This window comes from Pygocentrus nattereri, chromosome 18 (assembly GCF_015220715.1).
Source record: "Pygocentrus nattereri isolate fPygNat1 chromosome 18, fPygNat1.pri, whole genome shotgun sequence".
Classification (NCBI taxonomy): Eukaryota; Metazoa; Chordata; class Actinopteri; order Characiformes; family Serrasalmidae; genus Pygocentrus; species Pygocentrus nattereri.
Window position 1 is genome coordinate 31,734,119 of NC_051228.1, and position 26,951 is coordinate 31,761,069.

The window sequence follows — 26,951 nt, forward strand, 5'->3', positions numbered from 1 at the left end:
CCTCTTCGACCCAAATGTATTTAAAGGCATGAATGAGTTACGCTTTCAGAGGCATTGTAGAGCTAGTAGCAGAAACATCTATTAGACGAAGAAGAGTGGTTTGTTGTGATTCTCACAGATTACAGCTCTTGATCCATTATTTGATTAAATCAAATAAATTCCCTTCCCCATATACATAAAATTAATTACGAATAAAGAGTCAATAATACAGTAATATTCTTGAACAACTGTCCAATCAGAGCCCATGATTCAAATATCTGCTCAGTTTCTAGAACACAACTGGCCAATCAGACAGTCAGATTGCAAAATACAGCAAACCAATTACAGTGCAGGACTCCATGAGAGTAGGAGGCAAGTACCCAATCAGAGTATAGAAATCAAGCACCTAATCAGGTTCCAGAATTCGAGGTGCCAATCACAGACTGCAGAGAACAACTGGGCAACAAGAGAACCGGAAAGAAGACGACCAACAGGTGCACAATTCCAGTCCAGGTCTGGCACAGGTCTGGTCGACCTTTGTCTTTGTCTGTAAACCTAACTAAATGTAATCTGCTTCGTTTGTGCAGGTAAATCACCAAATTATCCTGGATATTGGCTCTCCAAAACTAGAGCTGTGCATACCTTAACTAGACAATCGAGTGGCTAATCACATAATAAGATTCAAACATCCAGTCAGAGCTCAGGAAAAAAGTAAGTCCAGGATTCAAGAAGTCATCAACACGCAGAAATCAATTGGCCAATTCCGTATACCCAATGAATTTTATTTTGTGTAAAATTTCACTTCAATTGCATCTGTTTATAAAGCAATAAAAACCATGTAATATGCAACAGAACTGTAGACAACATTTTCAACTTGTCTAAGAACAAATACCAGGTTAGTCTGGATGGTGAGAAAGAACAAACAGACCCAAGACTGGCACAAATAGTGGTTGTATTTTAGGGCTCCATGTAAGTAATAAATGTTTTCTGACACCTCTGGGGCAAACTAACACTCTCAGGCACAGCATCACTGACCATTTTACCGAATGGCAATATTTACAAACCACTTTTGCTAAACCTATTGTTATGACAATTTTGCATTTGAAAAGCAGTTGAGTGAAAATAAGGGCACAAAAGTGCAGACAGACAAAATAACAATAGCCTGAGCAGTAACCATGATGGGCACTGATAAAGGTAAAAGTGAAATGTAGCCTATAAATGTACAAACGATGCATAAACTAGCATCCGCAGATCCCTGAGGAAAAACTGGATTAGGAGACATTTAAACCTACAGTTCACCACCACATGCATAAACTTTTCACCAGGAAAAGTATTTCAACAAAAACACACAGAATACTGGTGAAATAAAAGGTGGATTCATAATAAATAATGTGGTATTTTAAATGTGCTAGCTGGAGTAGTATGTTAAGTATTCAATTGAGTAATAATAGGTGAGGTTTAAGACTGCAGAGTAACACCTTAAGTGCTCCTTTCCTCACATTTCAGTCAAGTGGTTGTAGAGAACATGGCTTCATTACAGAGGCATTAGATGTAAATCATAGAAAAAATAAAACTTATGAGGAAACTAGAGACAGAAAATGGGGTGAAAGCATTCAAGAACATTAAAGAAGGGGAGATTCACAGACATCACGCTGATGAGGTGCAGAAAACAAGAAAATGCCGCATAGCATGTGCGACACTGTTTGGTTTGGCAGACACATCAGTAACAAGCTCAACTCAATTTTTGGTTTGTGCAGGTCTCTTCCGAGGTTGGACAATGCTTCTGCCTTTTCCTTTGCAAAGCATGAGCGGTGCCACTAGGGAGAGCCTCTCTTTTGAAGCTCCTCGATGAAGGCTGTGGGGGAGAGATCCAAGAAAGCAAGTTAAAGCCCTGCTCTAGTGGTTTTGTGAATCAGAGTCAAAAAGGTTACCTCCGAGTGAAACGACTGACCTCCAATAATTTCATCCTTCACTTTCTGGAGTTCTTTGCGGACCTCCTCCAGGATTTCCTGCAATCACACACACAAAATGAGCATCTGTAGCCACTAATCTGTCCAAGTAAAGAAAATAAGGCACCACCATGTCTTGTCTATGATTAATATGAACAGTAGTCGCTGACCTGTTTTAATTTCTCCATATCAATGCTCTCTTTGGAGCCTGTGTCACTCGTGCTGCTGCCTGGCCTTTGTCTGAGGAAGTGAAGTGAAGGGAGGTGAATGGAGGTCATTTAATCTCTTTTCATATAGCATCAGAGAACGTGCAGCGAGGTTAACTGCCACTCACTAACGCCTTCCGGGTTTGTCAGACGCTAAAGGGTGCACCCAAGCAAGTCCAAAATGAAATAAAATGTATTTTACATAGAAATATACACTAAATTTCAGAACACAGAACAGCACACACTAGTTCAACACCTCTAATATTTTTGAGCACTTTTTAACTGAAGTTATAGGACTTTATAACAGTGTCTCATGTACATTGATTAAGTCAATAAGCACAAACAGCTTCACTCAGCCGAAGAGCTCATCAGCTCACCAACCCTTCAGGACTCAGCAGCAGTAATGTTAGTGTCAGAAAAAAGAAAAGATGCTGTTAAGTTTTGTTTTGTTTTTTTTTTTTTATAAATGGTGTACATCCATTTACTTTCCAAAAAATTAAGGCAAGGTCCCACAAAAATTCATTGAGAACTTGACTGCAGCCACCCTCTGGCACTGCAGTCATGCGTTTCATTCAGCAGGAGAAACAGAAAGTGGCCTCTTTTAAACTGGCTCTGATGGCACATTCTGAAGCAGGATGTTCGTAGACAAGAAATCAATCCAGAAACTCTGAAGTCTGTGCTTGTCTCATCTCCGATTTCCGCCAGCTACAAGCCATGAATTAAATGACACAAAGTGATAATTCACCAAAAATCAATAGTAGCATAAGTATACGATGATAAGGGGATGCAGTTTGTCCAGACGCTTGACTAAGTATTCTTGTTAGATACATTAGCCACATATCTTCAGTTTAAAACTAAAGTAGAAACCTTTAGACACCATGTCTGGACTGTTTGGCTACATTTGGGGTAAGTTTGATTTGAATCTTTGCTGATAACCCAGCCCCAGGGGCCTGGCTCTCAAACAACTCAGGCTGTGATCAATCCTTGTGCGCATGCACACAAAAGCATGATGTTTGTATGATTAACGGCCAATTGTATGAAGCTTGAGGAGTCGAGCAGCTTCCTTTAAAAGAAGGAACAAAAAAAAAAATCACATGTAAAAAGTAACACTGTGTAAAAGTAACGCTACTGCCCCTGTGTTATTGCTTATTTGAGTAACTCTACATAGATATCAAAAAGATAAAGTGTGATTTGTTTTCTCTGAGGATAGCAACAGTAACTAACTCTAAGCTAAAACCTCATTTCTTTTTACACTGTGCTTTGTAAGACAGGCCCCAAGACCACAGGTGCATATAAAGCACAACCAAAGAATCTAAGGCAGTAAGTGATTAGATAAACCGAGCAAAGAACTCCTTTGTTTTGCCCTCTGGATTAAGACTTATTGGTCATCGGAATTCAAACGGGTCTGGATTCAAAATAACAAATTAAGCCTGTGCTGTATTTCCAAGAGACAGAATTAGAGGAAGTGGTTGATACTGAAGCTCACCAAGTGAATGAAGAAAGAAAGAGTCAACGTTTAGCTAGATTGTGCAAACAGACACACATACAGACATAAGCACACACACACACACACACACACACACACACACACACACACACACACACACACACACACACACACACACACACACACACACACACTACAACTGCAGAAGCAGAACTAACTACCTGTTCAGTGAAGCAGGTGCCAAAGTAGGACTCTTCTCAACACCCTTAGGAGCGGAATTGCTTCTGCAAGGAATAACAGACCTTTAATTCTAATTCATGTAGTAAACTGTAATTATCTCTCTTCTGTCTTATGTGAGATATTCCAAACAAATTGAATGCAGGCCTATCATGTCCTGAAAATGAAAACAAAGTTCTGTTTAACTGTTGTATACTCTGGAATTTCCCCTTAAGTAAGATGGCATGGATCAATCCACTCTCTTACTGTAACTACTAATTGCATTTTCTCCGAGTAGGGAAATAGCAGGGAAATAGTCCCCAGGAGATGGAAAAATATGCCTGTGGACTTTACCGTGGAATGGTACCAGACTTCTCCCATGGCTTTTTGATGGGTTCTAGGTTTTGGAATAGACAAAATCAGATATTATAAGGCAAGAAAATAAAAAAAAGAGCACAATACAACATTGATAATGTGTCTGCAAAGGAAGATGCAGGCTGATGGTTTTTTCAGTCTGCTCAGAACTCTGACCTTCTGATTTGGTGTCTGATGATGCTGAATCGTCCTGCAAACAAAACGAAACTCATTAATTTCCTTATATCACTATGCATTATGGAAATATCTGGCTGGACTATGTATTGAGCTTTGAAAGGGGTATTTGTGTAAAGATTTTAAAACAAAATTACATTTTCTTCTTTCTTCACCACTGGCTTGTCTGTTGCTTTACGTCTGTAACAGAAAAGCACAAAAACCCCAGAAACTTTTCATTTTTGAAAATTAAAATTTTCATTTTACAACTGATTTAATCTGCTATAAATCTGGTGGAACTTAATGCAGACATATGAGGAGATATAAGCGAAACGATGTAATATGTAATAACCTTTTTGCGAGAAGGGCACTCATCTCTCCCATCAGCCCTCCTCCACCACCGCCGCCTCCTCCTCCTCCTCCTCCTCCTGAGCTCTGGCTGCTTTCTTTTGCTGCAGGAGCAGGACCTCCGCTCTCATCCTACATGCATGAGAGAGTAAAGTTAATTAACTCAAACTGTGACATTTATTTACATCACTCCAGTGTTAAACATCATATGCAAAAAAAAAAAAAAATACTAGTGTACACAATTAGCCTCATTGCTCAAGGGCAAAACAAAAGGGAAAGGTTCAGGCACCAAGCATGTCTTAGCTAATTAACTACAGCTGAGGTGAGGAGAAAATCATTTAAATTAGATTTTTAGCCAAAACATCACTTTAACATACTTGCATTACTCCCAATCCAACATGCTCGCCAACATTACAACTCACGTCCCCCATTAAAACATACAGTGGAACTAGTGTGAATGAGTAACAGAACATACAGTTGTATGTAAAAGTTTGGGTACCCCTGCCAAATCACACATTCTGTTGATTTCTGAAGTGAAGGAAGTAAAACAAAACATCTGCAGCAAACCAGGTTTCTGTAATTGTTAATAAACAGACATTTTATACTCAATTAACTTCAAGACCAATCCAGTTAATACTTTATTAAGTATTTCCTGCATTTGCTGATATTTAATGGAATCTATTCTTCCATCTACCTGTGCAGTGCTTCCTGTGCAGTGCTTCCTGTGCCACTCCCATGCTTAACAGCTGGCAAGGTGTTCTTTTCATCAAATGATGCTCTTTTTTTCTCTCCAAACATACCTTTGATGACTGTGGCAGAAGATTTACATTTTCACTTGCTTCCAAAATGCATCTGGCTTATCTAGATGTTGCTTTGCAGACATTCAAGTTTTTGATGAGGGAGCACGTAAGGTTTCCTTCTTATGACTATTCTATGCAGATTATGTTTGTAAAAAAGGTGCACCACCATTTCAATGTCAGCTGAACTCTGCTGGGGGTTTTGCTTTGCCTTTCTTTCCAGCATATCAACAGTTCTATTTGAGCGTTTTCTTGGTTTTCCACAATTCTGCCATTTACTGTCATTTTGTACAGTGGAAATTACGAACGGGAAGTGATATCATTTTATAGCCTTCTCTTGCTCTGTAGGCATCAATTAGCTTCATTTTCAGATCCTCGTCCAGCTGCTTAGTTTGGCCTATGCTTGTTGAGTGTTAGCACAATTTTTGAAGAGTCAGATGATTTATTACACTCTAATCGGTCCTAATGACTTTGCCTTGTTGAACCAGTCCTGAGTTAGTTAAGACCCAATGAGTTCATTGTTTTGAAACTCTGTAAATAATAAAAGCTTTTCTGCACTAGAATTTACAGAAAAACATTTTTTCAATGGTTTGCTGCAGAGGCTGTGTTTACTTCTTTTCACTTCAAAAATCAATAAAATACGTTATTTGTAAAGGGTTCTCCAAACTTTTGCACACAGCTGTATACAGAATATATACCACCAGTGATTCTCTGTAGACACACTACTCAGGGGACGCAACTGCAATAAACAGGAATGTGGTCCATTCTCCTTTACCTTAGACACTTTGCGGAGTTTAGCCCCAGCAAGAGCTGAAGCCAGTCCTCCATCTCCACCACCACCACCACCACCTCCTCCTCCTCCTGAGGGTGGTGGTGGTGGGGCAGGTGGAGCACCACCAGAGGGCGGTGGTGGGGGAGCTGGGGGAGGTCCAGGAGGAGGTGGTGGGCCAGGTGGAGGAGGAACTCCAGGAGGAGGGGGAGCTGAGGCTGGACACGGAGGAGGAGCAGGAGGTGCTGCTGGAGGAGCAGCAGCCTGTCTCTGTCTCTCCAGCCGCTCTTGCTCTTGCCTCTCTCGCTCCTGTCTCTCTCTCTCCTGCTGCTCCTGCAGCCTGTCGAGGAAACAGAAAAGCTTTGTAGATTAAAGTGTAAGTCTGAGTTCAGTTCTTAAAGGGCTCATACCAAACAAAAACTTGCTTTTATCTTGCTTTTTTTGAAAACGATAATATTTATATACTATTAGAACAAAAATACCCTATTTAAAAATACCCACAAATGCACTCACATCATCCAAGTAACTCATTCAAGCTCAAGTCACAACAAGTGATATTTTTGAGCCTAGCATATTTTAGCCTGGACTGCTTTTTGAATGAGGTGCAACACAGGGAAGCCAATCAGAGTGGAGCTCATTTACATACATTGTCTTGCAAAAGTATTCAACTCCCTTAAAAGTCATCAAGTTCATCTGGACTACAAATGACAATTTGATATTTTGTGTTGTCATATTTTATTTTTAAAGACAAACTCTCAAAATTAAATAAAGTGATACAAGATGTAAGAAAATATTTCAAAATTCACTAACTGAAAAAAACTGCAGAAGTATTCTACCCCTGTACTGTGGAAGCTCCAAGTTGACAGACATTGCTCTAATGATGACACAACTGGCTTACAACTGGCCTCTACTTGTGAATCATTAAAATAGGTCACCTTTTCTGGATAAAAGACTGCATTAGTATTCATACCACTGATCAGAGATTGGTTCTGAAGAAAAACTGAGAAAGTGAAGCCTAAGAGCATTCGGGGTAAAGTTAAAGGCATTTACGAGAAAGGAAGAGACTGCCAAACAATATCTAAGTGTGGATATCCCTGTGAGTGCTGTTTGATGTATTGTGAGGAAATGGAAGCGGCAATATACCAACTAGGCACTGCATAGATAAGGCCATTCTCAAACATCAGCATTAAAGCAAGAAGGGGACTCATGAGGGTGCACCAGTCAACGATATCAAGAGCTTGGCATGCAACTGGCCTGTATGATAGGGCGCCTTAAAGCTGTTATTGCAGCAAAAGGTGGGTCTAAATACTTCTACTGGATTTTTTTATTTTTTAAAGATTTGCTTATAAATAATGAATTTTGAAAATGTACTTGCTTAGAGATTTGAAAATGGTCCTGTAACACTGAAATATGACAATGTAATGGTTGTACACGTTGAACATATTCTGTTTAGGAGTCGTGTCACTGAATGCAAGGATACCTCTGCTGCTCTTCAAAGCTTGGACCATTCTGCGCAGGTCGAGGGGGGGCTGCACCTATAAAAGAAATGATAACCCATCAAGTCTCTGACATACAAACCACCACTCAAAAACAATCAGTACCATATGAATTACATATAACTGTTCCAAACTAATAAAACTGTCAGGAGAATAAAAAACAAGGCTATGATTTATGTAGTTGTTGTTTTTGTTGATTTATGTTGTGTTGTTTTTCTCACCACTGAGAACATCCAGTGCATACATCATGGTGTTGGCAAACTGCATAGCTTCATCCTTACTGCTGAAATTTAGGCCCCAGACCTGCCTTGCATCGCGCCACTGGTGGAAGTTTGGAGTGGCTTGATTGTATTTTATACCCCTCATGAGTGGGCAATTAATGACAACCTAGAAAAGGACAAAGCATTCAGTGGAGTTAATGTCTTCCTACTTCCAATTTCCTTAATTAATAAAAATCCACTACAGTAAGTAAGTCTCTGCCCTACTGTGTGTCTGTACCATGTGTGTCACCAAGCTTTACCATTTAGAGCTCCATACTAAAACTCTACGGCTTAATTAGGGATGGGTGATATACTTCACGACATTCTCAAAAATGTAGTTTTTTTCTGAGGTTTGATAAGTTAAAAACAGCAATTGGATGTCAAACATGAATAAAAATCAAAACAAGACTAATTACACTCTCTAATGCATTTGGAATGGTTTAAGAACTAATAAAAGCATATTGTGATGTAATGGATGTAATATATCATATAATTCCTTTAAATATCAGTTTTATTGTTATCCGTTATTCAGCTATTAATGTGCTGGACTCCAGCTGGCATGTTACATAACATCAGGGAAGTAAGCGACATCCTATTTTTCCCTTCAAATAAGAAAGCAAAGACTGTGGCATGTCTAGGATCTCATATTCTTATGGACCCTATTGTTGTCAACAACACCAAAAAAAAACTATCAAGCCCCCATATAAAAATTCATTTGAATTTTTGAATAAAACATGACAACATAGTTTGTTTACATGACATCTGGTGTCTCAAACAAGTTAATTCTCCGAAAGCATGTCACTTTGCCCAGTAGCATCTAAGACATTAACCTCTAAATCTTTTTAGAGCACAATAACCGTCATATTTATGCATCAAATAAAGGTATGTAGATTCCTTGCCATGCAATATTTTTATTAAAAATCCATGCACTGATATGTTATTTGAAATAAATCATTTTGATCTTTTGAGATTGTAGAATTATAAATAATACAACTCTGGGGTTGTGAGGGATCTGTTGGAAAATGGTTATTATGGATGTGATGCATAATGAATGATCAGGAGAGAAATAGACCTCAGGGCCTCTGACAGAGGATCATTTCTGAGGAAAGTCAGAGACCACTCGCTCATTTATTTGTCATTAATATCAAGACAAAATGGCCATTAAGTAATAGTTCTTCGTTCTTCAATGAGTGAGGAAAAGCAGTAAACATATCTTTAATACAAAAATCCACAGCATCCTCAACAACTACATATCGATTTTTTCAGTGTTTAATGTGTCCACCCTTTGCCTTACACCTTACATTCTTTTCAGGAGACTTGCTTTCAGTTTTTCAAAGAAATCTGCAGGGCCATTTTTCCACACCTCCAAAGTTCAGCCTTAGACATCGGTTGCATTTTCTGATTCTCACAATCCACAGAATCCCAAACAAATTCAGTGATGTTGAGGTCTGGACTTGCTTGGTCAGTCCATTGCTCTGAGAACACCAACAGTATTCTGACCAGAAATGAAAAGAATGACTTTTGGACAGTCCCGAATGCTGTTAAGAAATGAGACCTTTCTGTGTGTCTTTGGCAAACAGTTTCAGTATCTAAATGAAGGGCTCAACGAAAATAACAGCCTGAGACATGGACCGAAGTGTGACTGGTATCTCTGCTCCACCCTCTCAGTAGTTAAATACCACTGCGTAAACCGGAATTCAAGCTGTAAAGCAGCAAGCCACTGATTTTGCTGTGTTAGTAGTTCAGGGGGTGACTAAGTATTTAAATATAAAGCTCTTATCGGTATGCATTGTTTCTTTAATCGTGGCATAAAATAAAACAGCAGGCATCACAGGCTCAGCAGGGTGAGAATTGAAACTAGAGAAGTTCCAAATGCAGCAGCTTTCGATTGCTATACTTTCACCTGTGATGGGGCTGTAGTCTAAGTTTCATTCTGTCTGAAGTTAATTGCAAATTTGATCTGCACAATATATTATTTGTAAATAAGGACCTCTATGTTGGCTTTGTTTACTATTAATACAACAAAAGGCCCCAATAATCAAATGAGGCCTGTAAACAATTGCAACACTTCTTACTCTGTGCATCTTGACCAATCACAGCTCCAGATCAATGTTTCTGTGGGTGCTTATCTTTAGCCATGTCACAATATGGCTTAAGCAATGTGTTTTTAATATCTTGGGAGGCATATCACAATCACATTATGTGAGCAAGGCTAGCATTTTGTCCATATTGTGCAGCAGAGTCCAGTTCTCTTCTTGTGGTACTGGTAGGATCTACAGACTGAGATGTTCATATTGTCTGTGATTAGAGCTGTAAATGTGGTCGGAAAATGCTCACTTTGAAGAATCTGTTGTTGGTGGCAGTCAGCAGTGGGCAGCAGAGCGTGTCAAGAGTCATGTCGCACTCACATACACACGCAGGAAGTCAGCTGCAGACAGTGAGCTGTGAGACTGACAATGATCAGACTAAACCACTAAGACACCATCCAACTCCTCAATTTCCCACGCTCATACACCTTTCTTTTTCCCCCAGAGCACACACTGTCGAGCGCAGCTGGTACTAACAGCCCTGCACACTTAACACTCTTCTCTAAAATGGCTAGCTTTCCGTACATGCCTACATACCAAGACTGACCACTGAAAAAGGCAGTGAAACCGTCTGCCCTTTCTGAGAAGCCCTGCAGTCATGCAAATGCCAGACGGACGAAAGACAACTTCAAACTCGTCCTTATTAAAAGAGGCTTGTGGATCAATTTTGCCTGGAAGTTGATTGTTTTGCATAAAGTGCACTGATATTATTCTGAAGCAGAAGTCACGGTACAGCAGGCCCATCAATCTATTATCACTCTAGTAGTGTCTTTTACTGAATTACTCTATACAAAAGTTAAAAGCTTATCTTCTGATAAACTACAGGCCACCTCAGCCCATCACCCACAAAACATGCTTAATGACAGATTACAATGCATAAAATAAATAAATAACAGTCTTAGTGAATGAGCATTTCATTTGTTATTTTGCAATATCCTAACTCTGTGCATTCTTTCTGTTAAACTTGGAAAAAGTAGCATAAGTTAGGACTGTGGCGTATGTGCACAGCTGTAAGTCACCCTGTGATGACTGGAATAGTCATTAAAAAAGTCAGGAGGTGTCGGGCCGGTATTTACAGTTTTTCAGACCACATCAAATCAACATTATACTCAAGAACATTTGCCAACAGTAGAGGATTCACTTATCTTCAGAAGACACATCTGTCACCAAGTTTTGACTGAGTTCTCTGTGAATACTCTTCCAATGTGCTCACAATCATCAGATTCATCCACACAGGGAAGGGGACGAAACACAAACGATCATAACAATAATAATCATAATAACAATTTTTAAAAAGTATGCGAGTTGTTGCATGAAAAGAGTGTCATTTTGATCAACAGCATCTACAACACAAATCTGCAAATACTTGTTTTTCAAGCTTAAATATTTAAAAAAATATATATAAGTGAAAAAGGGATGTTTATGATTTTATTATGAATTTAGGCATTTTGAGTTCTCCCTCAACAAAAAAAATGACCATCCTCTACTGTATATCTCTTTCTATTTAAACACTGCATATTACTTTAATATACAAACACTAATTTTAAGAAATAATAACAGTTTATCTGTGTCCTTGAGTTTTGCTTTTCACCCCTAGCTATAAAGGCAACATACTGTTGCTTTAAATGGAAAGATGAAGAGGAAGTGACACCATGACTTCAGGGGAGCTAAGTTCAAACACTTGTGTTAAAAAAAAAAAAAGAGTTTATGCAAGATTAATAATTTGTTGTTTTCTTTAACGGCCTGTTAAGCATAACACACTGCATCCATCCCATCACACAAAACACAGTTTTTACTGTCAAACAATAGGCTAACTGTGATAACAGGGAGCACGATGGCCAGTGAAATACACTCATATCCACCTATACTACAACTTTAGAACAATGGGGTTAGACTTCTCAGATATTGTAACTGAAACTAAGGAGGAGTGTTCTTACCCTGACACGGAAAAAATTTAAAATTAGCATGTCAGTTTATCATCAATCTCATGGAATTATTAACGTTCACCAAAAAAAAAAAAAAAAACACTTCACACAAACCGTTTTTTTAGGTGTACTTGACTGTTCCTATGAAGTTAATGTAAAAAAATATGCTGTTGCCATCATGTCCTATGTCTCAACTACCTTTTCCTAATTTCTGTGAGTTTTTTTTTTAGGAAAACACCAGCTGGTCTTGTTCAAAATTACTTGGAATAACACAGACCTTTTCCCTCCTCCTATAAAAGGTACTATTTTAAAGATCTACAATAATTTACTGAGCTATGACAGCAATGATTTACTATGCTTGTCTTGTTGTCCTAAAAATAAACCTGTTATTAGCACATTATTGCAAACCAACAAAGGAAACATGGTCACTTGCGTTGAAACATTTAAAAAAAAAAAGGTGTCAGATCTTTGATGGACAGCGTACGTCTTGAAGTCTGTTTGTGAGCATTGTGATGTACCTGCTGGTCGGCTTGCAGTTTGCGGCCCACCACTCTGAAGCTGTTGTTGTTGGGGTTTTGGTAGATGTGCACTCTGCTGACGGCCTGAGCTCCAGAGCCGGCGGGCACCCAGCGCTTCCCGGCGTCATCATACATCATGACGGTGGCACGAGCCTGGCACATACTCACCTCGCTGAACACAGAGGAGACAAAGCCGAGGATTTACACAATCACGCTTAGCGTACATTAACATTCTAAATCATGCTAGTCTACGCTGTAAAAAGCAGCTCATCAGATGTACGTAAACATTACTTCATGTGGTAACAAGCAATTGAACTAGTTTTATTCAACTCAAAAAATTACTTTGAATCATTCATTTAAAGTATTTATTCAGGTTGAATAAAACTAGTAATGAAGTCATTTTTTAAGTAGATCTGACGAGCCACTTTTTACAGATTAATTGCTACTTAACAAAATAACAGTGCCAAACAGAGTTGGTGGAGTGCAATAGAAGAACCTCTTCTGGGACTTTAAATAACCTTTCAAAGGAAGGTTCTTTAGAGAACCAGTCTTTAGGGACAGTCTTTAGGATTTGTGCATCAATGTAATTCAGGGAACCCAAAGAGGTTCTTTTATGGCATCACTCAAATAATTCTGTGGCATTTTCTGAGCACATCACATACATAATTAGTACTTAAACACTGATCAACTGCATATTTAATGACAAAGACAGCATAATTAGCCCTGTTTAATTGGATTTAGTGCAGTGCAATGAACGAAACATTTGAAAATAACTTTTCGGTAGTATTGTTTAAATTTGGCACTACAACTCAAAGTTCAGCAAAACAAAATTGTGAAACACACTGTGTATTAAGAAATGGTCAAACTATCACAAAGTAATTTTCTGCCATATTGTCCACTCATAAATTACAATGTTTTATTTGCCATTAAATACTACTTGTTATAGAGTTTAAATACTGAATTATATTTAAGAATACCTTGGTGTTTTTTTTATAATAAATCTCTATTCCACACACCCCGTCTCATCTCCAGGCTTTTATTTTAATGTTCTGTTTTTAAACATTAGGTTAAACAGACATACTTATAACTGGACCCTACAACCACTGCTGTACCTTTGAGGGTACAATTACATTATTTGTACCCTGACAAACAAACACACAAACAAACAAAAAAAAAAAAAGTACTTGCACAGAACCAAAATTATTAAAATATGTTGTATAAAATAACCTACACTGATTGTTCCCAAAAAAAAGGAAGTAGTATGCAGTTTGTGACCACTAGGAATTTCTCCAGTACCCCAATGACACGGAATGACATACTGCTCTGGCCAAATACTCCAAAATGCAGCCAAATCTCAATATACTGCCTGGGGTGACAATTTAATATCCTGGAATGCACACATAAAAGAAATGAAAGGTAACTGTCCTTCTGAACTGCCGTCAGTACACTGTGCTGGTCTTGCTGTATAAATATTGTTGCTAAAACAGTAACTTAAAGTTGGCCAATCCACAAAGCATTGGCTTTTCAGGTTTGTGTGGAGTCACACTGCTTATTATTCAAACTAGCTCATATTACATACAACAAATGTAATACAATGAAATGACCTGGCCTTTTAGCACATGTAGGTCTCTGGAAACCACACAGGTTTACCACACAGACAAATTCAAGGCCAACATTTTTATGAGTTTGATGGTGAAATGTGTCAACATTTAATGTAAATGTTTTTAGCAGTACTTAATGCAGCTGTTTGTTAAATTTGCATTTCTTATAACAAAAAACTTGCTAAAAGCTAAAATGACTTGCCACCTCCTTCTTAGCCATCTCAGTGTGTTACATATGTTTAACTGTCTTGATCGTGATGTGTCGATTAAAATCGATCTGTTAAAATGGCATAATGTGACATCACATAGCAGCCTACGTTACGATGGTTGCAACTGTTCTGGATGAATATTAAACAAGTTTCAAATGCACTGCAGGAGGCTTTATATTATGCAATCCCAGTAAAATTTAGTGCAAGGCAGTTGGTGGGTTTGGAGAACTTGCAAGCAGATCTTTGACCAAAATATATCCACATATGTTGCAAAAGAGCTGAAAAGTGGCTAGAAATGGCTACTTAATAGAGATTGGTGGGCCAAGGAACATGGGGCTGGTTTTGAGATGGTTTCATTGGCTCGGCCCCTTTTGTTTTCAGGCTAGTCACACTCGTTCCTTGTAGTACAGGGTATAGCTTTTGTTGAATACTAAATACTGTACTGTATGCTACTGTAAAGAGGAGTGTGCAACATACAGGATAAATTGTTATTCCAAACACAGTGTTAGACCAGTGCAACTATATGACATCACAGCATTTATGGTTTATACAGCACATCCTAACAATACAGGACAAACAGATTATATTAAGGCATAAAGGTTTCACACTTTGAAGACTGGACTGCACAATACCGACAAAAAATTACCAATGCTTTCTTACTATTTAAAGACTTGATAACAGTTAATAACATGGCAGTAATGTAATGGTTAACAATAGGTCTGGACTGTGCACCTCTGGTATGCATAGTGCTGTTTCTATAGAAAGGATTCTGGAGTAAAACAGGTATCCAACAGCTATTTTGCAATCAACTGAAACAGGAAGGACATTATCACATGTAACTATGAGCCACAGGCCTCAAAAATACAGCACAGAGCATACCACTAGCAGAGTCAACACACCAGCAGGACAAATCACAAACTGTTCTCTGACACTCACATCAAAAGACACACTGAGAAAAACATACTGCACACGGCAACTTCTCACACACACACAGAAGACATTGAGTAGGGAGGATGTGGGAGCACCTTTCCCTCTTCCTCTGCAATTGTCTCAACTGCAATATTGCACACACTGACTTCCGCTGACATGGCACTCTGATTGTGAACTGAAAACAGAACTACCTAATAAGGAATAACCTGATAACTTCAATCAACACACTCACACTTAAATGGCCATTCCACCCATTTTCACAAGTTTTCATGTGAAATGGTGCATTGCAGAGAAATATACTGACTCTGTTTTCTGGTGGAAACAGGAGTTACAATGACTCCAACACACATACAGCCAATTTATTTGCTATATAAAATGCTGTGTGCATTTCTTCTGAGTTTTTATATTTAACGTTGGTAATTGCAAAACAGTGATGAATCAGAAAGAATGTGCTTTCTCAGGAGACTACTTTGCCTTACAACACCCTGCATGTACCTCTCCACCTGATTGGGTTACAAAAATTAATTTATAAAATATAATGCAAAATTATGCATTTTTTTTTTAATTTAATCCAAAACTATTGTAAACCTTTATTTCAGGTATTGGACAGCATACGTGTTACTTTGCCATGTAAGAACTTTCTGTGAGGGAGCTTTGAGGCTTTAAAGGCTCCATAGGTCTGGTTACTATCACCACCACTGCGAACATGTGAGTTTCTCTAGAACAGAGCATTTCACAACAAAACATTGAGTGACTTTGTTTGCATCTTAACCATTTAATTTTGCAAAAAGTACATGATAAGTGCTCCATTGGACAAGACCATTTAAAGCTGCTTTCTACATTTTTTCATGCATGTGCGTGAAGCACGATTGCAAAGCATGAAGCAAATTAAAAAACAATCAAATCTCATACAACTCATTCAATTATTTCACTAGTCAGCAAGATCAGTGGCTTGTAATGTATAATTTTATTCATTTTTTTTTCTTCATTTTATGGTTGTAGTTCAAGACGAAACTGTGTGAGTGTAGGACCGGAGAGAACTCTGAGAACTTGGGCTGTAGTTCTGGGTAACTTCTGCTTAAGCCAGGATGTTGAATCCCCCCCCCTTGAAGAAAGGTGGGACTGAAGAACAGGGAAAAGACTGGGAGGTTTTGGAGTGTGAAAGCTTTGTCACAGGAAACAGAAAAGTTAGAGATGGAAAATTATAGAATGTTAGATAGGAAGGAGGAGGAGCTTCAGGCATGGTCCTCCTCAAAACTTTAGTTACTTCCCAGCAGCTACTATGTTAAATCTACATAGTTAAGCTAAACAGTTGCCAGCAAGCACGGAACACTGTTTACACTTTGCTAAGCTCATGCTTTAAAGTGCTGTGTATCAGTGTATCATAACGTAAGAACTGAGATTACAAATGTAACACTTTACACTAGCAAGATATCAAGTAAAATATAAACATAAAACAAGAATTTTAACATGCTGAATTCATTTATACTAGTAATTGTTCCTCATAACAATGGACTGGGGAAAGGCACTAGTGAGAAAGCTACTAGTGAGAAATTATACATGTTAAAATATATCTCCTACTAGTAAATTATGAATTTAGACATGTCAAAATGTGTTAACATTTAAATAAATGTTTTTAGCAGTACTTAATGCAGTTTTGTTGGTTAAATTTGCATTTCTTAACAAAAAACTTGATTAAAAGCTAAAATGACATGCCACCTCCTTAGTCATCTCAGTGTGTAACATATGTTTAACTGTCTTGATCGTGATATGTCGATTAAAATCGATCTGTTAAAATGGCATAATGTGACATCACATAGCAGCCTACGTTACGATGGTTGCAACTGTTCCGAGTGAGTATCAAACAAGTTTTAAATGCATTGCAATAGGTTTTATATTATGCAATCCCAGTAAAATTTAGTACAAGGCAATTTCAAGCAAGTAAGTTGCAGAAAAGCTTTACCATGTAAAGCCACCTAAACCTCTGGTTAGAAGCTCCCATTCTGCAGATTTCATCTCTAGGTCTTCACAATATGGACAAAGCATTATTACTGCAATTATATTGTGACTCTATTGCTTTATACTGCAATTGCGATACACCTTGCAATATGGTAAAGGGAAATTGCAGAACCAATAATGTGACACTGTTAAAGACTGGCCTGTGTTTTTTATACTAATAAGTTGCTTAATCAGATTACATGAATACCTTAATGCATCAAAACACCCACAAGGACATTTCTCTAATTGGTCTGGACAATAATCAAATGGATTAGAGCTAGAGTTAAACTCTGCAGTGGGCATATCTTTGGGCGCTGGGTTACTGACCACTGAAGCACTATTAGTCGAGCTGAAAGAGGATATGAGACATTAATCATGAGGAAGTTCTATCACAGAAAAAGAGGTGAGATTAGTACATGAGATCTTGTACAGAGTAAAAAAAAGACGCGTAAAAATAGAGAAACACCGAAGCTTTCCGTCGGCTTCCTGCAGTATACAGGAGTTCCTCTTTTGTCTGCATAAAAGTGAACTATATTGAAAAGCTCTCCTGGTGTGGACGTACGATGATGGCTGGTTCAGTCTCAGTGACTACAGTAAGACAGAGTAGGAAACTGCGGTTCACAGACACTGTTCAAACACACGCACACACATGCATGTCTATATAAGGCTGTAGAGAAGACTGCTCTTACTTGTAGGCCAATCTGTAAAGTGTGTTTTTCTCAATCACGTTTCTACCATTGTCTTCTCCTTCCTGCGTACGGCCGTGATTAGTTAAAAGGAGTATGCCTAAACTGTTAGAACTGGGCTAAAATTTGTAATAAAAGGCTTAAAGAAAGAGTTCCACATCTAGCAAAGGTTTTAGGGTCATGTCAAAACAGCTAGACCAAAAAAACACCAATAAACACAAACAGAAATGTTTAGTTAGTGTGTCATACACACATTTAGTGTGTCTGGAATGTTCTTCCAAATGCACAATGTTCTACAATGTTCTCTCAAATTCACACTGGTAAAATGTTCTACCTGTTCATTCAGGGTGTTCCTCTACTGCGCAAAGTACTAGAGCCTTTGGCATCAGAAATCTGGACTGTTATTTTTGCCATTGACCCTGAACCAAAGGTTTCCAGTTCTATGGTTTTTGGTATCTGCTTATGAGGACCTCTGGGAAAACCTGCAGTTAAAGCAACAATTTAACAATGTCTTTACGCTACTACACGACCAAAAAGTGCACAAGCGTGTAAACTAGAACGCTATGCTGGTGTAACAATTGACCTTTTCAGAATTATTACTCTGTAAAGAGTTCACTATGGTGTCACCTAGTTAGGAGCTAGTTAGGAAGCTAAAGGTAACGCTAGTAGCATTTATGCTAGCTTTCACGGTATGTTTATGCTCATATTTATGCACATGATGCAAAAATATAGAAAATGTTGGCTTTTCTTCACTCAATACCTCTCTGTGAGTGACTGCACTCAGAACAGAGCAGTATATCCCTTCATATAAGCCAATGAGTTGAGCTAGCTATAAACAGCAATTAAGGCAGCTAGCTAGCCAAATTAGTCACTTCCAAGTGGCATAAACTGACCACAAAGATAATTAAATCACGTATCACGGTGGTTATTATTCTAGTTCCATCTATCTCTGAAAATAAACTAGACCTAAAACTGTAAGTTTATCTGTAAATCTGTTGGTTCCTGTTCTTGTCAGTTATTTTTCAATGTGAGGTCTTTCTCTTGAAAGCGATGTACAACGGGAAAACAGCCTTACTTCATTTAGCTGTTACTGAACACTATAAAGCAACAGTAAACATTAGAAGTGTTTGTATTTTAATTTAATACATTTACATTCATAAAGAAAGGCAAAATAATGCTGTTTCCACAGCACAACAACAAATACAATCAGATAGTCAGATATGTATTGATAAGAGATTCAGATTGATTTGTTGAAACAGACTTGTTAAAAATCAAGCATGCATCATATACATCTTTTTCCAGTGTACATGTCTTTATCAGTCCTGCCATCCTCAAGCCCTTCATTTACTGCCAATTTCTGACCCTATCACCATTGTCGGCTGAATGCTATTGGTTGGTGGACTGTTCTAATTTCGATTAGTATACATGATGACTCTTCCACCTCTTTAGGCAGCATATTAGAATATAATACATTTTCAAACATTTTAAACATAAAATCTATTTTTTAAAAGACTTCGGAAGAATTATACTCCTGTTAGAGTAGCAGGTTTAATAAGAAGGTCTGAAAGGGTTGGTAAGAGGTTTACAATTAAAGTGAAGGAGTACAGAGCTGAAAGTCAAAGGCAGTAAAATTGGGAACTGAATGGTGACTCGTTCATGTGAAAAGAACTTCCTCTCTCAAACATAAGAAAAAGACTGGGCAGACTGGGGTGGTGGTGCCTCTTTTTAAAAAAAGGGGACTGGAGGGTGTGCTCTAACTACAGGGGAATCACACTCCTCAGCCTCCCTGGTAAGGTCTATGCAGGGGTATTGGAGAAGAGAGTCCGGCTTATAGTCGAACCTCGGATCCAGGAGGAGCAGTGCAGTTCCGCCCTGGTCGTGGAACACTGGACCAACTCTTCACCCTCTCCAGGATTCTGGAGGGTTCATGGAAGTTTGTCCAACCAGTCCACATGTGTTTTGTGGATCTAGAGAAGGCAATCAACTGTGTTCCCCAGGGTATTCTGTGGGAGGTGCTTCGGGAGTACGGGTACATGGCTCTTTGCTATGAGCCATTCAGGCCCTGTACAAACAAAGCTGGAGATTGGTTCGCATAGCCGGCAGTAAGTCAGACTCGTTCCCAGTGAGAGTTGGACTCCGTCAGGGCTTCCCTTTGTCACCGATTCTATTCATAATTTTTATGGATAGAATTTCTAGGCACAGTCAGGGGACCCGGTTTGGTGACCTCAGGGTCACATCGCTGCTGTTTGCAGATGATGTGGTCCTATTGGGGACATCAGGCCACGAACTTCAGCTTTCGCTGGATCGGTTTGCAGCCGAGTGTGAAGCGGCCGGGATGAGAATCAGTACCTCTAAATCCGAGACCATGGTTCTCAGGCGGAAAAGGGCAAAGAGCCTTATCTGGGTCGGGGATAGGCTCTTGCCTCAAGTGGAGGTGTTCAAGTATCTCGGCGTTTTGTTCTTGAGTGATGGTACAAGGGAGCGGGAGATTGACCGGCGGATTGGTGCTGGGTCAGCAGTGATGCGGGCTCTTTACCGGTCTGTTGTGGTAAAGAAAGAGCTGAGCCATAAGGCAAGGCTCTCGATTTACCTGTCAATCTACGTTCCCACCCTCACCTATGGTCATGAGCTTTGGGTAATGACCGAAAGAATAAGATCGCGAATACAAGCGGCCGAAATGAGTTTCCTCCGCAGCGTGTCTGGACTCTCCCTTAGAGATAGGGTGAGAAGTTCAGTCATCCGGGAGGGACTCTGAGTAGAGCCGCTGCTTCCTTACGTCGAGAGGAGCCAGCTGAGGTGGTTCGGGCATCTGGTTAGGATGCCTCCTGGACGCCTCCCTCGGGAGGTGTCACAGGCAAGTCCACCTGGGAGGAGACCCCGGGGAAGACCCAGGACATGCTGGCGTGACTATATTGCCTAGCTGGCCTGGGAGCGCCACAGAATCCCCCTTGGAGAGCTGGTGGAAGTGGCTGGGAAAAGGGAGGTCTGGGCCTCATTGCTTAGGATGCTGCCCCCGCGCCCCGAACCCCGGAGAAGCGGAAGATAATGGATGGATGGATGGATGGATGGATAGTGTGATGTAACATGATATAATTTATCACACTGTATATCATCCACCTTTGCTGGTGTGGCTTACAGATACATTTTTGTGTCTTCTTCTTCTTCTTCCTTCGGCTGCTCCCTTTAGGGGTCGCCAAAGCGGCTCATCTGCCTCCATCTTGCCCTATCCATTGCTTCAGTGTTTCACTGCACATTGGCTATGCAAGACATAAGTCTTGCATTTGTGTGCAAGTGTAGCAGGTCCACGGATTCTAGTTAAATCACATATTCGCATTTTCTATAGTGTCCTAAATAACTGCTTACATTTAAAATAATTTCTTAAATGTGATATTATTGTGGGCGTGGTGGTTGCAGAGCAGTTTGTGTGCTTTCCTAATGGTGGGTGAAGGTCATATTTGTATTATTATGAACATCTTAGGTTACTCTACATTTCCTGTAAAGTGACAAAGCTTGTTAGCTGTGGTTAAATGCAAGAAGCCTAACGATTTATATATAGACCACAAAAGCGATGCATCTAAAATAAAAGATAGGCTTTTTCTTGAAAAGTGTAGACTCACACCTCATGTTTTAGCACTATGTAGGCTACACATATTGTTTGGCTGGGGTGATGTTTAAAACTATCTCTTCAGACCTAAAAGTCCAAGGTTTAATAAAAGTTAGTTACTGTCAGTTCTTCAGTGCCTTATCAGTTCTTATTCTGATTAAGAGATGCAAAGTATACCAATACAGCAACATGTGATCAAAGTAGGGCGTTTAGCCTGGGTTTATATGGCCTTTAGATATTTACAAAGATTGGCTTATGATCTATTCAAAGCCATGGCATTTGTGATGGTAAGGAGCAAAATATATACAAAAACATCATTTATGGGGTATTTTCTATTGGAAGGTGGTTATCCTAAACCCTAAATTTACACTTGTGGAAGTTATGCTTTCTTTTTTGATATTTTGGATTTCTTTTAAAGTGAAGTTGAAAGATTTGCATCCTAATGCAGACATTATTAAACAATTTTGTAAGCAAGTCTGTAGGCAAAGCCTTATTTTAGCCACACCCCTATCATTTTAGAGCAGGAATTGAGACTACATCCCTGTCACTCATGGCCACATGGTGAGCAGTTAAGATTCCATTGTTTTGAAGTAAATGTCGCCCAAAAAACTGTCAACAGAAGAACACATCTTTTCTGCAATTTAGTATACATTTTGTGTTTTAATGAAAAATATTACAGTTGTGTGTACACAACTGTTCACAGCTGTGTACACCAATCATGTACTGGCTATTTTTTTTTTAAATATATGCTCAAATGTGGCTAAAGTTGTTAAAAATTTTTAAAATTTTAAAATGGCAAGAAGAAAGATCTATGTGACTTTAAAAGAGGGAAATTAAGGCACAGATGACAGAAGCCACAGTCACAAAGACTAAGACAGTACGTGATCAGACTGTGTCTCCAAGAAAAATCCATCCACAACTACATAAAAAGGGATATAACAGGGATATAACATGCGTAAAGTCTTTGCTACAAAGACAAATGCACATTTCAGAGTTCAGTAGTGCAAAAACGTATCTTCCATAAAAAGTGGCAGAGTGCATGTGTGGCGTACAGCAAGAGAACAGTACAAGCCTGAATGCTCCGACACTAACCTCTCTGTTATGTTGTGGGTAGGGGCAATTTGCTGGCATGGATCAAGTCCATTTGTCCATTTAGAGGGTAAGAGGTCAGTGCAGATCATTACAAATTTGTTCTGACTGTCCACCTTTATCCTAGGATTAAGTATTTCTATCCTAATAGGAGTGTCTCTTCTAGCAGCCTCATCTACAAGGCACGAGGGGTCACTAAATGGTTTGTTGAGTATGTTAATCATACACTACAGCTTTTGCAGACACCAGATCTCAACCCAATCAAACATGTATGTGAGATTTTGGACTGATGTCTTAGACAGTGCTTTCTAGCGTGATCAACAAAAAACACACAGACTGAGAGAATCTCTTTTCAGTTCCAGAGATCTATAGAATGTATGCTGAGGTTAATTCCATTAACCCTGGAATGCATAAAGGGGGACGGACTGAACTGATTCCTGGATACATAGTGTATTCCCCAAAACTTTAGTTTGTGCATCACAAATGTAATTTCTACATTTGTTGGTCACAGGTTCTGAAAAAAAAAAAAAAGAATATTTTTTGTACAACTTGCTCTAGTCTTCACAAAGGGGGTCAAAATGACCCCCATTCATATCCTATGGAAATCTGATTCAACACTGTTTATTTTATTCTTTGACATTCTATGATTGACGCAAAAATGGATGTGACCAATTCAGATTCAAACAACATTTATGAGTCTCTCACTTTAAACCATCGAATTACTGAATTTCAGACATCAAATAACTCATAAAACTGGATCTGTAGGATGACATTTTCAATGTATTATCATTTCACCCTCAGATTCCTTGGCCTTTGCTCATTTTTTGTGAACAACAGATAAAATAACACATTGTCAACGCCTTCACACAGTAAACCCCCTACACATTCATATTACACATGAGGTGTTTTCGTGAACCCACAGCGAATAAAAGTGTGGATGTGCGGTCCTTCACTCTGCGCTCCTCCTAAATACCCTGCTATGTGCTATTGTGTGTGTCTGTGTATGGGTTTGTATATGTATGTATGTGTGTGAGGGTGGATACCGTGGACAGGCTGCTGACTGGCTACAGCTGCTAAAGGAGAACCCTACATTGGCAACCTGTGATATTTTAAACATCTGGTATTTATACATTAATTGTTATGGCTGTACTGATAAAAAAATAAAATCATCACCACACAAGGGTTAAGTAGCACTGAATTTCAATTTTCTTTACTGTATGTGTACATGGGAAGTGATCAAATAAACATGATTGAGACATTAAAACATTTGTGTTTCATCAACTTCTTAAATTATTTCACCAAGTAGATAAAGATGAAAACCTTTTCTTTAAATAATAATAATAAAAAAAATTGATTCAAATATGGGTCATTTGAGCACCCTCTATGTATTTGTAAAGGTCAGGCACAACTCCAGTCCTGGATGGCTAGTGTCCAGCACAGCTTGATGATTTACCTGCTCACCGGTTACCTGCCAGGTTCAGTGGGTGTGTCTGAATAGGGGAACTTCCAAACTGCACTGGCCCTCCAGGAGGAGAAGTTGTGCACCCCTGGTGTAGGTTTTTTGGGTAGTGCATTTTAAGCATGTTCTGGCTGCTTGCAGTAGCCCAGAACCTTAGCAAGACACTTTGTTCTTTTTTTTCCTTTAAACTGTCACCTGTCTGTATATACATCAGTGTGTGTAAATATATGTGAATACAAATACACTTTAATTGACAAAACACACTACATATAGCAATAGGTGGGCTACAGTTAGTAACTATGTTCCTATCATAGCGCTGTAACATGACTAATGTGTTAACCCACGGCTTGTGGCTAGTGTTCTAGACTTAGATACCACAAAAAAGAGGTTCTGTTAATTGTTTATGTGCTGCTAAGAAACAAATCTGCATACATCACTCAAAGCTTCACGGTGCCAGTCCAATATAATGGAGAATGATACAAATAAGCCAAACATTAACATATGAACAAAAGAAACACATGCATTACTGTTAATGTATGACATTTTAACAGGAACCCTGATGAACATCAACACTACAAGGTGAAAAGTGGACCCTAACACCTGCCTCAGTGGAGAGAACTGTTGTGCACTCACTTCCCCAACACTGTGGAGGAAATGGTTACACATGCTCAAAGCATCGTTTTCATTCTCTAATATGGCAAAAAGATAACCTCACAATACTTCGACATTTTCATGACATGCAGCATGATATTTTGTCTTTCTGAGGTTTCATAAGTCCGAAGAGACAAAAAAGGAGCATTAATGTCACATTTGCAAAATACTTCAAAAATTATGAATGCTTATTTAGTCACATTTGACAAACTGCACTGCACTTCTTTAATGTTTTCCATCATTAAAATGTAACAAAGTCATTCTGAGTGTTTTGATGTGAAATGCTGCATTTCAAAGAAACTGTCAGTGTCATAATGATACGAACGCCATCCAAAAGCTACACCACAGAAAGCCATTAGATGATATGCTTAAGAATACTTTACCTGAGGCATTGCTTTGTGATAGATTTCAAATAAGGTTTTGGCCTAAAATGTACTTTTCAAAATAAGGTTGTGGTAGAGAGATACATGCAGGGCGTTGTGCAGCAAAATAGGACCAAAATAGAAGCACTTCCTTCACTTTTTCTACTATTTTACCATTATCAACGTTACATATAAAACCCAGAAAGCATGTGTAGGTTCACTGGTGGTAAATACAATGGTTATATTTGCATTGTAGACATCACCACTGCTGAGACCTATCAAGAAATCAGTGAGTAAGGTTCTATGTAGCGTGTCATTCAACATCAAACCACTTCTCTTCAACCTACATCCCAAGAACTGAATCAAGCAGAATAAAAAAAATGCCTGAACTTTCCTTTGAGTACCGACACGAACAGAAAAGCATACTGAAACACAATGTGACATTATTTATCATAATATAGATAAATAACATCAGACCCACCCCTTGGTCCTCTGACTAAGGGTTTAATGTAGATGAACAAGCAAACGTGGCCTCCACTTGCGAGTACTGAGCATGAGCGAGCGTCTTAAGAGTACAGCAGCCAGGAACAGTGAACAAAGGACATGTTCCTTAAGGGAAGAAGTGTTTTCACTCCAGGCGTAGCTTTGGTCTGTGACTCATACTGAGTGTAAATAATGACAAAGCCATACGTTCTAACCAAAACCCAGACCTTAGCCCAGAAACTGTGCTGCAACTTTTGTATGTTCCATTCACCTCATGTCCAGCAACAACCTTGTGCTCTCTTTAAAAAGACGGTTCTTTAGGGGTTCTTTAGTAAAGGCAATGACTCTATATAGAACCACATGCATGCTTAAATGGTTCTATGCATGGTGAAACGGTTCCTCGAAGGTTCTAGAGCCAAGTGTTCTACTTCTACTACAAGCTTGACATTTTAACAGAGGAACGTTTTTCTGGTGCCAGATAGAACCATTTACAAAAAGGTTCTACACAGAATCACCATGCAAAGAGCTATTTAAGCATGAAATGGTTCTATACAGAACTCATGGCTCTAAATGTTTTTAGTATAGCATGGAACCCTTGAAAAAAACATCTTTTCAAGTGTGTAGTTAACCACCAGGAAAAGGCTTCTGACATTGATTGTATCAAGCGATGTAGGCAGAGGTTGCGACACACAAGCTGTTCTCATAGTTCAGAAGCTCACGCTTTAAAGCAGCCCTCTGAAAAGCGCAGCTCGCCAATTGTGGGCAGCCTTACCTCATTTTGGCCGGTTGAGCTGGTCACTCCAGGTTTAATCAGGTTCAGGTTCGGATTAAAGTCATCTGCTCGTAGGAGAAGAGCTCACAGGCATCCGCTTGTGCCGGCTGTTGAAAGCAAAGCCGCAGTTTCCTGGTTTGAAAACAGAGCAGAGCGACGTGAAATAGAGCTTGAGGTACTCGGGCTGCGGTGTGATAGGACTCAGTTGTACGTGCAGCGCTTCACTGGTGTTCTACGTTCTGGTTAGAACGCAGGCTGGAGTTTTAGTTCTTATTTAAACGGACCATTTAGAAAGGGTCTGTACCATTTAAGGTGGAACGGGAAAATTCAGACAAGAAGCTGGCGAATAGGAAGCCAACAGCCTCGTTCGTGAAAGGCTAATCTCAGAGCATTTACTATTAGCATAAAATGTACACGTGATTTTTTTTTTTTTTTTGGCCAGCCGACCTGGTTGGAGAAGATGGTCTCCAAAGTTAAGCTGACTCTGGAAGTGGAAGATAAACCACACAAAACCTTTGCTAAATGCGTTAGATACTGCTATTCTCATGAACTAGTAGAGGAGAAACGCAGGTGAGCCGAGCT

The 26,951-nt window shown here is 39.1% G+C and overlaps 1 protein-coding gene across 2 annotated transcripts; it reads right to left on the reverse strand.

Moving 5' to 3' along the window:
- Positions 1-728: 728 nt before the first annotated feature.
- vaspa (vasodilator stimulated phosphoprotein a) lies at positions 729-26,921 on the reverse strand. 2 transcript variants are annotated; one of them, XM_017691302.2, is made up of 14 exons: positions 26,817-26,921; positions 26,370-26,501; positions 12,526-12,697; positions 7,957-8,122; positions 7,720-7,774; positions 6,246-6,579; positions 4,678-4,805; positions 4,484-4,526; positions 4,329-4,362; positions 4,152-4,194; positions 3,803-3,865; positions 2,099-2,168; positions 1,931-1,988; positions 729-1,834 (listed from the first exon to the last, which is right to left on the reverse strand). In XM_017691302.2, the coding sequence occupies exons 2-14, from the start codon at positions 26,372-26,374 to the stop codon at positions 1,797-1,799; spliced, it is 1,209 nt and encodes a 402-aa protein (XP_017546791.1). In that variant the 5' UTR covers positions 26,375-26,501; positions 26,817-26,921; the 3' UTR covers positions 729-1,796. The 2 variants fall into 2 exon arrangements, with proteins under 2 accessions (XP_017546791.1, XP_017546790.1); XM_017691301.2 differs by lacking the exon at positions 26,817-26,921 and having other exon boundaries at positions 26,370-26,771.
- Between the last annotated feature and the right edge of the window lie 30 nt (positions 26,922-26,951).